At 46.9% G+C, this 13,097-nt stretch overlaps 1 protein-coding gene and 1 long non-coding RNA gene across 4 annotated transcripts in view; one reads left to right on the top strand and one right to left on the bottom strand.

The window, feature by feature from the left end:
- The window catches only part of LOC113978506 (ligand of Numb protein X 2-like), a 29,609-nt gene extending 16,830 nt beyond the window's left edge, over nucleotides 1–12,779 (bottom strand). The window contains exons 1-2 of one of the 2 annotated variants that reach the window (XM_027705491.1): nucleotides 12,594–12,779; nucleotides 305–759 (exon numbers count right to left, since the gene is read on the bottom strand). In XM_027705491.1, the coding sequence (XP_027561292.1) occupies nucleotides 305–705 (401 nt within the window). In that variant the 5' untranslated portion in view covers nucleotides 706–759; nucleotides 12,594–12,779. Of the gene's footprint in view, nucleotides 1–304; nucleotides 802–12,593 lie in introns of those variants that run through there. The other variant, XM_027705492.1, reaches the window with a different exon arrangement.
- The window catches only part of LOC113978508, a 35,858-nt gene continuing 35,428 nt past the window's right edge, over nucleotides 12,668–13,097 (top strand). For both annotated transcript variants that reach the window (XR_003537601.1, XR_003537602.1), the window contains exon 1: nucleotides 12,668–12,776. This is a non-coding gene — a long non-coding RNA (uncharacterized LOC113978508). The remainder of the gene's footprint in view (nucleotides 12,777–13,097) is intronic.

The raw sequence follows: 13,097 nt of genomic DNA on the forward strand, positions 1-13,097 counted from the left end.
TTTGTAATCGTTTCAGAGTTGAGTGCCCCAGATCGGGATATACAAACATAATTTTTGGTAGGCTTAGTGTCTGCAGAGGAGCTGCAGGTGAGCAGCTCACTCTTGGCCTCAGGAGCACGTGTGAGCTGGGCTCCCAACACACACACACACAATTACCCTGTCTGCACACACCCACCTCTGCAGCCTCACCCTCTGTCATCTCTGGTGTCCCACCTTGCCCCAGTTTAGGAGCTGCTCTGAGTGGATGTGTCTGCCGAGCAGCACGACAGCCCTGGTGTGACACAAGGACGGAAGGGGACAGCACCTGTTGTGCAGATGAGCCTCCAGCTCACAGCGCTGCATGGTCTGCTGGCACTCGGCCTTGAAGGGACACAGCACAATCAGCTTATCCAGCAGGTTCCGGACCAGCAGGCTGGACTTGTGGCACTGCTGGAAGGAGAGCTTCTTCCTGTCCATGGGGCAGAAGCTGTACTCCTGCATGAAGTTCTCGAGGCACCTGAAGCAGTAGGTGTGCCCGCAGGGGGTGTCCATGGGCTGCAGCAGGGGCTGCAGGCAGATGTGGCAGATGAGCTCATCGTCCACCTCGTCCTGGAAGTTGTAGAGGTGATTGTCCAGCATCAGGTGGGACTGGCCACACTCGGAGCACAGCTCAGGCACCTGGGACACGTGTTCTTCCAGGGCAGGATCAGCCATGACAGCCAGCATCAGGCACTCCCTCACTGGGGACGCTGCTCATGCAGCAGCTCTGCCGCAGGACCTCTGGGGAGAGGGAGAGAGAGACATTTCCAGCCAACTGCCCTCTGGAGAGAGCCAATTAAAAATTAAACTGAATGCCTGCCTTAAGCTTCCTCCCCCTGGAACCTTCACCCCCACTCACCCTCCTGAGGCTCTTCCTTCCAGAACACCCCCGTGGATGAACAACCCAGGGATCAGAGAACCAAGGCCCTCGTTCAGCAAAAGGTTTGAGCACGTGGGTAAACTGAAGCTTGAGTTCCTTTCCATACACACCACGACACAGGCCAGACAAACCCTGCCCAACACATGGGCTGGGACAGCTGAGACAAAGCCTGTGTGTTCTCCAGGGAGAACAACCCAGGGAGGGGAGGCAAGGATAACCAAGACAGTAATTTTTAAACTGACAATTTTTCCCTTGCTTTCCACATTATACCAAATATTTTGAAGACATGTACATCGAAAAAGCCATTTGGAGACTTCCAGTTGTTTGGATTTTTGTTTTGGTTTTTTTTTTTGGGGGGAATGATGTAAAAGAAGAGGAAGAAATTTCAAAAGAAACTTAAATCTAAATCACATTTCCTTCCTTTTAAGCCCACTCCCTTAAAAAAAATTTGTTTTAACAAACAATGCATTGTTCCCCACTCATCCATGCCTAAGCCATGGAAACAAATTTCCTATAAAAAGACTAAAGCTTCCTAAGTGGAAAAAATGTAAAGAATTGCCCACATCAGTGTTGTAACATCACAGAAAGGTTTAAGCTCTCAGTCAGGGAGAGAGAGTAGGGGTAAACTGAGACCTTTGTAGCTGTTGCTTTGATTTTAATAGAAATATCTTCAGTCACATCCATTTTGAATGTTGCCTGTTGTAATTCATTTCAAATTCCCTTGAGTTTGCTAGCAGGTTACTCTACAGCACAGACATGACTGCAGGGAGGGCTTTTTGAACCTGGCAGTTATTTTAATGAAGTAGGAAATGTGGTACTAAATGAAGCAAACACTCTGTGTGACACAGTGGGGGGTTTTGTGGTGCTGAGGTGTTTTGAAGAGTTTGGGGTTGGGTGGTTTCTTTTAAGTTTACATAAAAAATCCCAGGCTCTTTTAAAACAACAACAAAAAATTGCAAAACTGTGAGGAAATGGAAAATTTCTGAAAGGCAAGGTGGAAAATATCTGCAAACAATTGCTTTCTCTGGAACAGGTAAAAGCCAAGCAAGAGTGAACACTGGTCTGTACCAGTGCCTGGAGGCCATGGCTGGCACAGCAGCACCTGGGGAGGAGGGGAGACAGAACAATAAGAGAGCCAGGATGGCAAGAAAAAATTAGTCATGGGCTTCTAGTAAAAACCATCCATCACTCCAATTAATTGCCAGCTCTTTAATTAAAGGGATAACGTATCACCAACAGAATGAAGCCATTTCACAGGAGAACTTTTCCCCTTGTTCACTTCAAAACATTCAAAGGTTCCTGTCACGGTTCCAGGTGGGTACAGGGCAGGAGTTGTTTGCTCCTCTCTCCTGCTGCTGCAGGGCTGGGAAGCACCTTCCTCTTGAGGAGCTCAGGCTGGAGAACATCCCTAACTCCTGTTTGCCTTTACTCCCTCACTGCTGCAGGGCTCACTCGGTGCTGCCCAGAGAAGACACAGCTCACAGACAGCACACGAGCCAATCAAAGCACATGTATCCATGTCCTGCTCTCCCGGAAAAATCCTGTTCCTTGGTGCTTTTCCTGAAACAGGCACCCCTGCCACTTGCTTTGTAAGAAATCATCAGCTGGAGTTATCTCACAAGTGAAAAAGAAACATTTCAACATCAGCCCATCACCCGAAGTCACCTCCCAGTTCTAATCAATCAGCTCAGCACCAGCAGTTAATGAACACCAGCCTTCCAAGGCAAACACCTTCCAATACGAAACACTTGTGCTCCGGGTTGTACTATTTGCATAAAACTTTGGCAGGTTATTAAACAAATCTACTTTCTCAGCAAAAACAAACCCCATGGTAATTTTGCTGATAAACTACTTTTATATGGGGGTTTTTCAGATTATTTACCAAATTCATTATCTCCTCTCTGTGTTTAAAGGTTATAAAAGATGAAACCCATTTATGAGTAATTTCAAACCTCCTGGAAGATAAAAGTATCACCACAATCTTGCTGCTTTTATCTTCCCTGGAACTCTAAGCTGATCTGCTGTCTCACCTCTAGATCCTTGAAAGCAAGGGGTGAAGATTTCATTTAAAGTGCTGGGCTGAATTTTACATTTATTCCACTGTCTTTCCCATAAGGAAAACAGTCCTGCAGAGCTGGGGAACCCAAGGCTGACACCTCAGAGCTGAAAGGCAGCCCAGAGCCTTGGGCAGGGTAGGAGGCAGAGAGCAGGAGGGCAGCAGGCTCCAACAAGCCTCCTGCTGCTCAGTGAGTCAGGCACAGAGCAGATGTGCTGGGAGAGAAGAATTGCTCACCCCTCATTCAGCACAGACCTCTGAGGGCTCTGGAACATGCCCTGTCTCCACACAGTCCCCTCAGCTCCAACAAGCCAGTTTTAAGGCAATCTGAAGTCCCCAGTAGTCCAGCTTTGGAGAGGAGGCTTGATACAAACTCAGCCTTTTACAGTTACCATCACTTCAGTCACTCGTTCCAACCTCTGAAAGTCAGATCAGATCAATCCAAACAACCCCCTCCGTTCTTGTGTTGGTCTTCTTGTTATCCCATTCCCCCCAACAATGCCACCGTGGGTGGCACCTTCCCTGCTCCTGCCTTTCTCCACAGTACTGGGGTCTCTCCCTGCACCTCACATAACGCACAGAATGAGGGAATCAACATCAGGATCTGGCTTGGTCCCACATTACCACTTATTGAGTCCATGGAACTGCTAAAGCCTGACATGTGCATGTGCTGCTGCTCCAATGGGCTGTGCTGTTCTAAGAGTATAACACGAGAAATGCCTCTGGAGCTTGAATTATTCAGAGTAACACACCCCATTCCTACACATAACGAAGAACTGAAGAAAATAAACCAGCAGATATCTCTTTATATTTCCTCATTTCTTACCCCATGTGGGTTAGAGAAAGGATTGCTTTGGGATCACCTTTATCTTTACTGTATCAAAAACAAAATTAGAAAATCAGTGTTGGCTTTCTCTTTTTTAAAGTAGGATTTCTTGTACTGTAACACTGACTCAAAGAACAGATTTTTTTTTTTAAGAAGACTTATCGGGCAGTCTAATCTATATTCCTGCCAAAGCAAGACTATTCCTGACAATATTAGCACATTGCCTATTCTTGTTTGAACTGTGCCAGGGCACAGAGCCTCAGATAACACCCCCTGTGCACATGTACATCCCTGGGAATAGCTCCGGCAGGGACAGCGCCAAGAACCACAGAGCAGTGAGCCATTCCTGAGGGACACACTCTGCTCAGCACCCCAGACTTGCAAATAGAACCCATGACTCACTTTGCAGCTTTAAAAAAAAAAAAAAAGCACAATTATCTAAGAACTCTTTCCATCCCTGTGCCCGCCCTGGCGCTCGGTAACTGGGCAGGACTGTGGCTGTGGCACCTGGTTGTCCCAGGAGCAACATTCCCGCTGCCAAACTGAGCATCTGAAGCCTCAGCATTTCCAAACACAGCTCTGGCTCCTTGTTTTTAAGGCATTTCACTCTGCCCCCCTTAGTGAGGAACACAAATTATGGCCCCGTTCAGTCCAGACCTATCTGATCCAAGTCCCTTTGGGTCAGGAATTTGTTTACCTTCATGACATCCTCCTGAGGTTTAACATTGCTGCTATTCCCATTTAAAGACTGATAAATTACATCACCAGAGGGTAAAAATCAGGCCTATAGAGGCACCAACTCATGGGAATTTAACACTTTAGTTATGACTCTGAATAGGATCTCAAGGGACCTATCTAAGATCACATAGAAAGCTCCTGGGAAAAACAACCAACCAGCTCAAAACACAAAAACCAACCCCAACCAAAAGAAGAAAAATCAAGACTGTTTCTGTTAACTAACTGATTTATAAAACCACAACTATGGTGAGTAAGCCAGAGCACATATTGCAAAACACAGAACCATGCAGCCAGTCTGCAGGGAGGACAGAACGGAGTGTAAAATGCCTCCTAACAGATATGATGACTAGAGGAATGTCTCCAACTGTTTCAGTTCAAAAATAATTAAAAAATAATAACCTCTCAAAGAAATGGTTCTCAATATTACAGAACTAGCTGTACCATGGAAAGTATTTCAGAAACACAACTGGTTTATGCTTTTGTGCAGCTGTGGGTTATCACTGATGTGTTTCTCTGGATTGTGCTATTGAAAAGCTCAATAAGAGCTGCAGGTGTGTGCCCCACGTCTGCTGCTGTGCAATGGTTCACTGCAATAATTATGCCATTATTATATTTATAACAACATTTCCCTGGGAGACTGGAAATGCAACATTCCAACTAAAGGCTAAACAATTAATTAATTTTTTGGGGCTGGACAAAACAAAGCCAGCACATTCTGGATTAAGAGGACTGAGGGCACACAGCAGCAGGGCACTGACCCAAACCCACCTCCTCACATCAAAGCGAGTTCAAGGGAGATTTGAATGGAGCAAACCCAAACCTGCAGCAATAAACCTCGAGAAAAAGTGGCAGAACTCTCGCTAAACTTTCTTTAAACAGTTTTCACTCAGTTAAGAAGTTTTGTGTTTCACAGAATGCCACTTTTATTATTTTCTGATGTCACTGAAGATCAGGCCACTGAATCTCATGAAGTCTAATCTCATGTAAATGGTGAATTTATACAGCTAAATAAGAAGCAACCCTTTCACTACCTGACTTTGCCTTCAAGCCACAGGGTTTCTAATAAGCCACCTCCCTCAGCATGTGTGTGAACACTTCAGCTGAGAAACTCTTCATCAAAGCTGCTTCACTGTAATCAACAGAAAGATTGACATTTTAAAATTTCCACTGTCCCTGTCATTTATGCCCATTCTTTAACCATAAATGTGAAAACAAGTTGTATTCCAGCCCTCTGGGGTTTCTATGCTTTTTAAACAATTTGGTATTTGATCCGCTTGAATCTCTGGGCAGTACTTGTTTTCTCAAAAAGAAAACAGAAAACCAATTGTATTTTCACTAGTTATAATCAGAATTGTTATCCTGTTAGACTAGAAAAGACTTATTACTCCAGGAAATCCTATCCCAAGAGATGTGCTAAAAGGTTTGGTTGAGTAGAGCAAGACTATCCCAAGGAGTTTTCTCCAGCATCAGCTCTCCAGCAGGATACATAGATTTCCATTTTTGACATAACTCACTTCAAGGTAGATTTACTTTTTTAAAAAAGAAAACTGTTTTGTTGTTATACTTGAAAGTTCAACGGAAGAAAAGATGTCTTAGGTTTGTAATTTTCAAATTTCAAGTCTCACTAGCAATGAACACTTTATATTGCAAGCATTTTTAATTTTAGCAGAATGAAAAGCTGACATGAAAACTTGAGAAGCTGGTACTTACGGTTTATTTCTCTCTACCATATGTTCACATAATTTGCTTCTCAGCTCAGTTATTGATTCCACAGAACAGGGACTGTCTCACAGGGACCCTAAATGCTAAAGGAGCAGAGCTACACAGATGTGATTTCAACAAGGAATCCCAGTTCTTTCTACAGAGCAGGACATTCTGCTGTCACCGGTCAGTTAATATTAGCTGGGTAACAAGAGCCAATAAATTTCCTCTCTCCTCCCTTCTTCTTAAGGAATTAAGTAGTGGTACAAAATGCTTTCCACCTCCCCTTTTCTTCCAAGGGATCAAAGAGAAACTGTTTTAACATATGGCTCTGAAAAACAGATAAACTAAATGCCATCAAATAGAAGACATTGCTGCAGAAAAAGCTGTTTTATTGATTTGTCTTCCTGCTTCTCACCCTTGCAAGATGCTTCCACCATATCCACCATCCTTCCACACCCTGTGTTCCACACAAACATGCAAGTTGCTCCTTTTGTGCTCACAGGAATTCTTCTGTCAGACCAGCCACTTAAATCAATTTACATCTTCACAGAATTTGGCCCAAAGACTCCTATGGAAGTTTTACCACTGGCAACTTTTGTGGATTTTCTTTATTTTTTTTATTGTCTCTTTAATAATTTCTCTCTAGGAAATTAAATACTCCTACCTCCACCCTCACCTGCATTTTGAATTTGGCAGCTATCTGTTATTCCATACCTAAAAATCACTTTGATGTTTGTGGGAGAAGCTTTCTACAGAGCAAGAAGGATTACAGTGCTATTATTTATGGACCCAATCAGTAATTAATAACAAAAGCTTCTCCCGCAACTAAAGCAAAAAGCCCAAACCCAAACAAAGAGGGATTAGGAGATGTGATGTTAAGATTTAGGTTCATCTGAGTGTCTGGTGGTACATTTACTTTCCAAAGAGCTGGGTTTGCTTTTGGGGACAGGAGGTAAAGATCATGTGTCTAATATATATTTGAGTATCAGATGCTCTTATCACGTTGTCTGTGTGTCTACCCATAAATTCCTTGTTCACAGAGAGCAAACAGCACCATAGCTTACAGAAGCTGACAGAAGTGTGTAACATTCAGTCCTGCCTTGGTCCAAACCCTCCCAGCCAGCCCGCCCTGACACATCCCCCCTGCAAGTCCGCCCGTGGCTGTCCCTTTGGGACCTCGGTTTGGGGCACAGGGCAGGGAAAAGCAGGTGCTCTCTCTCACAGACCCTCTGAAGGGCACAGGGGAAGGAGCAGACTGTGCAGTCCATAACTGTATGCTTCTAGAAGTCATTGTTTGAAGCCCCTCACCGAGGTGGTCAGAGATATTTAAAAGTAACGTGAGAAGGGAGGAGGTGGGAGAGAGACTCTTGCTTTTGGTAGACATAAAGTATTTCTATAGCTCTAAGCCTTGCCTGCCTTGTGAGAAACTCCTGCAAAGCTTTAATCTTTATCACTCTATCAAGTGTTACTTTGAAATTAGAAAAAATTAATTTCAGTTTAAAGCAACTAATCTTGGCTACTCTCAACCTTCAGCATGAAATAACTCATTTTCTAGGCTAGCTAAAACACAAATAAACAACACTTCTGCAACACTGTTTTCTACAAAACTTTACCACAAGCAATCCAGCAGCATGAAAGCAGTTCTGCACCTGGGGATGAAATATTTCCTATCAACAGGAGATAAAGAGAACAGAACCCCTTATTACCCTGTCCAAGTCTCAGCTACAGTAGAACTGCTTTTTTAATGGTGTTCTGTTTAAAGTTAAAGTTTGGCACAGTCTGTAGCAGCATCCCTTTATATCAACAGGCACTTGGAATCTCAGCTCCACAGGATACAACCAGACCATTACATTCCCCTGGCCTGGCTCTCTTTCTCAACAGCTCCAGCCTGTGCCTGATGCCATGGGTGACAGCAGGGTGACAGCAGGGTGACAGCAGGACACATCACCCTGCTCACACAACACCCCAGACTTCCTTTCACAGAATCATTGGGCATTTTATCAAACCCAGTGCAACGGACTTTCCAGCCCAAGCTTGTTCCCACTAACTTAAAAAGGTTGAATTAAGAGATAATTAAGTCTGTAATTCCCCTTTACATTGCATCTCACCAGGTAAAGGGGAAAGAAAGTAAACAAGTTATCTTCATTTAAACAAAAGAACCCAGAAGTTAGTTCTCTAGAGCAGGTCTCCTCAAACTGCAGCTAAGTTTGAGGTGAACTCAAACTCCTGCCAGCGCCTCTGGGCAGGCAGAGCTGCTGCTGCAACCGGGAGCTGAAATGCCCTTCACCACAGGTGAAGTAAAGAAGCAAAACAGCAGAAGTAAAACACTCCAAATAAAAATCTCTGGATTAAGAATTACATACAGACCAGCGTTATGGCTCAGGTTTACAGGACTTGAGACACAACCTGCTGCTTAAAACACCTGGATTACTGGTGCAGGAGCTTGACTACAGCTGCACATGGAATTTCAGATGGCTTTTCATAGGACAATTTCTCCTGGCGTATCTTGTTCACTTGAAACAACCCTCACAGCTGGGGGAAACAAAACTGCAACAGGATTTTTTGATTTGGGGTTTGTTGTTTTTATTTCAATTCCTATCCTGATTTAGAGCTTTGTCAAAGCAGAAACAGAACATTAAACCCCACTGTTATGTCACCGTATTGGGCACATATTTGCAGGGTGCATGAATTGATAATTACATTTTCCCTAGTTCTAAAAATAATTTAAAAATGGGTGTGGCCGTCCCGCCAGTTCAATGAGCTGAGACAACAGAGCAAAGTTGTTCCCAGATCAATGCAGCCACATTCCTCCCCAGCCACCCGTGAAGCACCCGCAGCCCCGCTGGGGGCAGGAATGGGGAAGCAATTCCTTCCTCTGGCCGCTCTTCAGCCCTCGAGTAGGAGCAAAGTACCCCCGGTGTGAACCTCCCCGGCAACTGGGTTTTATCCCGAGGACAAAAAGGCCCAGAAGACCCATTCTCTGTATTTTCACGTATCCTCGAAATAATCAGGCGGCAGTTTCTGTTCACTACCAAGGGAGATCACGTAAAAGAGGAAACCCTCAGATCGAAGTTTCCCAGAGCAGGCACCACTTTAGTTATTTATTTGCTATTTAGAGATCTGCAATAGCATTTATGAGGTGAGAAGAATTCATCTTTATCAACCCCCAGCCATGGGCTAATAGATAAGTGAGAACTTTTCAGATAGGGCTGACCACGATTTAGAGGACTTTTAACAACCGTCACGTTGACGGCACAGGTGAGTCCCTTCAACTCTCAGAGGAGCAGGTCAAGTTTTATCTCAACCCGTTTTTAACTGTCAGAAAATCTGCTTTTAAAGAGAGAGTCTGCTACAGCTGTTTACAAAACTTGCATGGTTTAAGGTCCAGGCAAAGAGTAGGCAAAGTTGAACAACACTTTTTAAAAATACATAATCCCTTCTAGTACTTCCTTTCCAGAATATTCTAAATGAGGACCACTACAGTCTTCAACCAAAATTTGCACAGAGACCCTCTAAACTCAGGGGATTACTACATATCCAAACCAGCCTTGGCCTGTAAGCTGCTGATTGTCTCCCCAAATCCCTCCAACTTTATTCCATTTCCCTCCTTCCAGCCTGGAGTGCTTTTCCCTGGACCAGCACAGTAATTCCTACTACTCGTTCATCTAAATCCCCTCTAACCCTTTAGATGGTTTGTGAGATACTGACTCACAGGCAATTTCTTATCTGAGGCATCAGAAAAACTGCCAGATATTTTTGTATTTTCAAACTCAATTGGTGTCAAGAAATTTCTAAGCCAAGAGCAACATTTTCTGTGCTATAACTCAGGGAACATAACGATGAGGGACTGTCAAATGCAATTCCTAACAACTGTGTGAACAGCACCACTAAAGCAAGAGGAGGAGGAAAAGCCAAACAAGAGGGGTTTGTATTAAACCAGCAAAACATACTCAGGGCTGTGAGTAAGGCAGCAGCTGCGGCTGCTCTGGTGAGACACACACAAGCAGAATGAAATGATGCAGCTTAATTTTCAAAGTGAAACCAATACTGTAGCTGTTGCAGCAGGATTTTTTTTTTTATTTTAATGCAGAAAAGAATATATGACAATGCAGGAGGAGGAGTAACAAAATACAGCCAGGGTGCTTCATGAACTACAGATATTTCATTCTGCACTTATATTTATTCTTATTAAATAGTGTAAGTCTAAGAATCTACAGTCTCAAATGTGTAAGTTCTTTTATTAACCATGCTTAGGGAAGTACTGCACTAGTTTATGAAACTAATTACAATTTCTAGAAGGTACTGGAACTGCAATTCAGGCAGCACTGAAGTTATCCAGAATAATCTTCAATCTGTTTCATCAGGTATCTCCAAACCCTGTGGGTTTCTTTGGAGGTCATATAGCTCTGGTCCCTGCTGGAACTGTTTCCTCCACCTTTTTCAGCTCTCTCTCCCCAGGCCATATGGTGGGTCTTGCTTCTTAATTCTCTCTCCCTTCCCTCAGTATTCCTTTGGTTAGGAACTTGAAACTTGTTGTTTAACAGCCGAGGTTCCTTTTTGCTGCACACCACAGGTCCTTCTCCCCATTTCATGCGGTTTATTGTAGTGTAGCCCCGTTATTTCAATGAGTTTCATGTGCATCCAGCTCTCCTGCCAGCTCAGACACACGGAGAAGGTGAGTAGATTTACAGCGCAGCTGGTGAACCCCAGAAAAGGTTGGCCTCCTGTTTATCATTTCTCCGCTCTATCCCCAGCCATAAGACCCCTTTGTTTTTCCCTGGACAAGCACTGGTGCTGTTCTGAGTTCATAATCTGGTTCAGGGAGCAAATCTCTTTGGGGGAGGGAATAAATATTCCCACTGCCTTAGGCCTTTCAGCAGCAGACACACTACATCTGCTTAGAGAAATGGTGAGAGATGACTCTGAGTGTGCAACTTCAGAGAAAGAAGTTTTGTTTTGAAGGAGCCGTGTGTGCAATGTGCTCCCTCTGTGCTGGAGAGCTGCCAGAAGAGCTCTGGCCTCCCCACATCAAGGACAAACGTCAGCGCCGTCTCTCAAAGGCACGGCACACAACTGGCACTGCTGGAGAGCCACAGCTCTTCAGACCACACCACCCAAACCTTGGGCTGCTCTGGAGCCTGCAGGGGCAAAAGGATTACACTGGACAACCAGAAACATCCCTGGGCTGCCCATTATCTCCATAGGCTTGTGTGCTGTGCCCCTGCTCGGACACATCCTCTGCTCAGCAGAGACCTTCCCGACCACTTAGTGTCTGCACTGGAGCTGGAACAGTTTCTTCTACGGAGACTATATTCTGGTCCTTCTGCCTTGGCTAAAAAACTGGAGCAGAAGTGAAAATATGACCCTTTTTCGGGTCGGTAAGCAACGGGGAATCGCTCATTTTGCATTCCTTGCTTTACCAAGGTAAAATAGGACCCCAAAACCCCTCAAGGAATTGAAAGTGCCGTTTCAAGCACAGCTTAAAGCAAACTAAGCCTGCACTGCCACCGAAAGGGGCAGTCCCGCTCTCCCTGCCACCTCCTGCGCTGGCATCAGCCGGCTGCTGCCTCTCCTGCTCCTTCTCAGTCGGACAGCGAGGATCACGTCAGAAGGACAGAGATGTCAAGAGCACACAGCCAGAGCCGGATCACCCTCTCAGCAGCACGGCCTCACCCCGCTTTACACCCCTCATAAAAAACTTCCAAATAAAAATCTTTCCACATATATGGTAACTCTTAAACACGGGTTAAACTTCAGCCTGTCCAGAGCATTACCTCATATTTATCACCACCTGTACCTCCTACCTTAAGGGCATTTCCAAAAGGTCCACCATCCTCACCTTGCAGGGCTTTGCCTGTTATCTCAACTTCTATTTATAGGCTATTTTTCCTGCATTAATTACCAGCAAACCCGCCGACTCGGCCCCTCTCCGTCTCCAGGCAAAGACACTTTGTCCCACAGGCTCCCTCCGACCCCCGGCAAGAGGGGTCCCGCACAGGACCGAGCCCTGCTGGGCGGCAGGGCCGAGCTCCGAGGAGCCAAACCCCGGGGCTGAGCCTCCACCTGCGCTCCCGATCAGGGACGTGGGCTCGGAACCCTCCTGGGAGGGCCGAGCGGGACCTGCCGCCCTCGGCTGATCCGCGACCGCCCGCAGGGACCCCGCGGCCCCTCGTGTCCCCTCAACCCTCCACGTCCCCTGAGGGGATCCCCGCGCTCCTCAGCCCCAGTGGGACCTCCACGTCCCCTCAGGGGACCCTCGTGTCCCCTCAACCCCAGCGGGACACCCGCTCCCCTCAGCCCCGGTGAGATCTCCCCGCCCTCAGCCCAGCGGGACCCCCGCGTCCCTCGCACACCGCACCCCCCCCGCTCACCTGCGGCCGCCGGGGCTGGGAAGGGGCTCTCTCGCCCCTGGGAAGGGCAGTGAGGAGGCGCGGGGAGCCCAGCGCCAGCCCGGCCTGCGACGGCGGCGAGCGCGGCGCCTCCACCAAGTTTCCGGGCGGGGAAGAAAGTCGAAACCTACGTGAGAGGAGGAGGAGGACAGCGCAGCCGCCCAGGTGTCGCCCGCCCGCCCGCCCGGCGCGGCTCTGCCCTCCCGGCGCGGCTCTGCCCTCCCCTTCCCTCACACCGCCACGCTCTCCTCCGCCTCCGCCACCGCCCCCCGGGCCGCCCACACACCCCCGGCAGCCATGGCCCGACCCGCCAGAGGGCGCCGGGGGGCGCGGGGCACGGCCCGGGCCTCGGCTGCTGCTGCCCTCAGGGCATTCCCGCTGCCCTCAGAGCATTCCCGCTGCCCTCAGAGCATTCCCGCTGCCCTCGGGGCACTCCCGCTCCCCTCGGGGCACTCCCGCTCCCCTCGGGGCACTCCCGCTCCCCTC

This window comes from Neopelma chrysocephalum, unplaced genomic scaffold (genome assembly GCF_003984885.1).
Source record: "Neopelma chrysocephalum unplaced genomic scaffold, ASM398488v2 Primary Assembly neopelma1_336b, whole genome shotgun sequence".
Classification (NCBI taxonomy): Eukaryota; Metazoa; Chordata; class Aves; order Passeriformes; family Pipridae; genus Neopelma; species Neopelma chrysocephalum.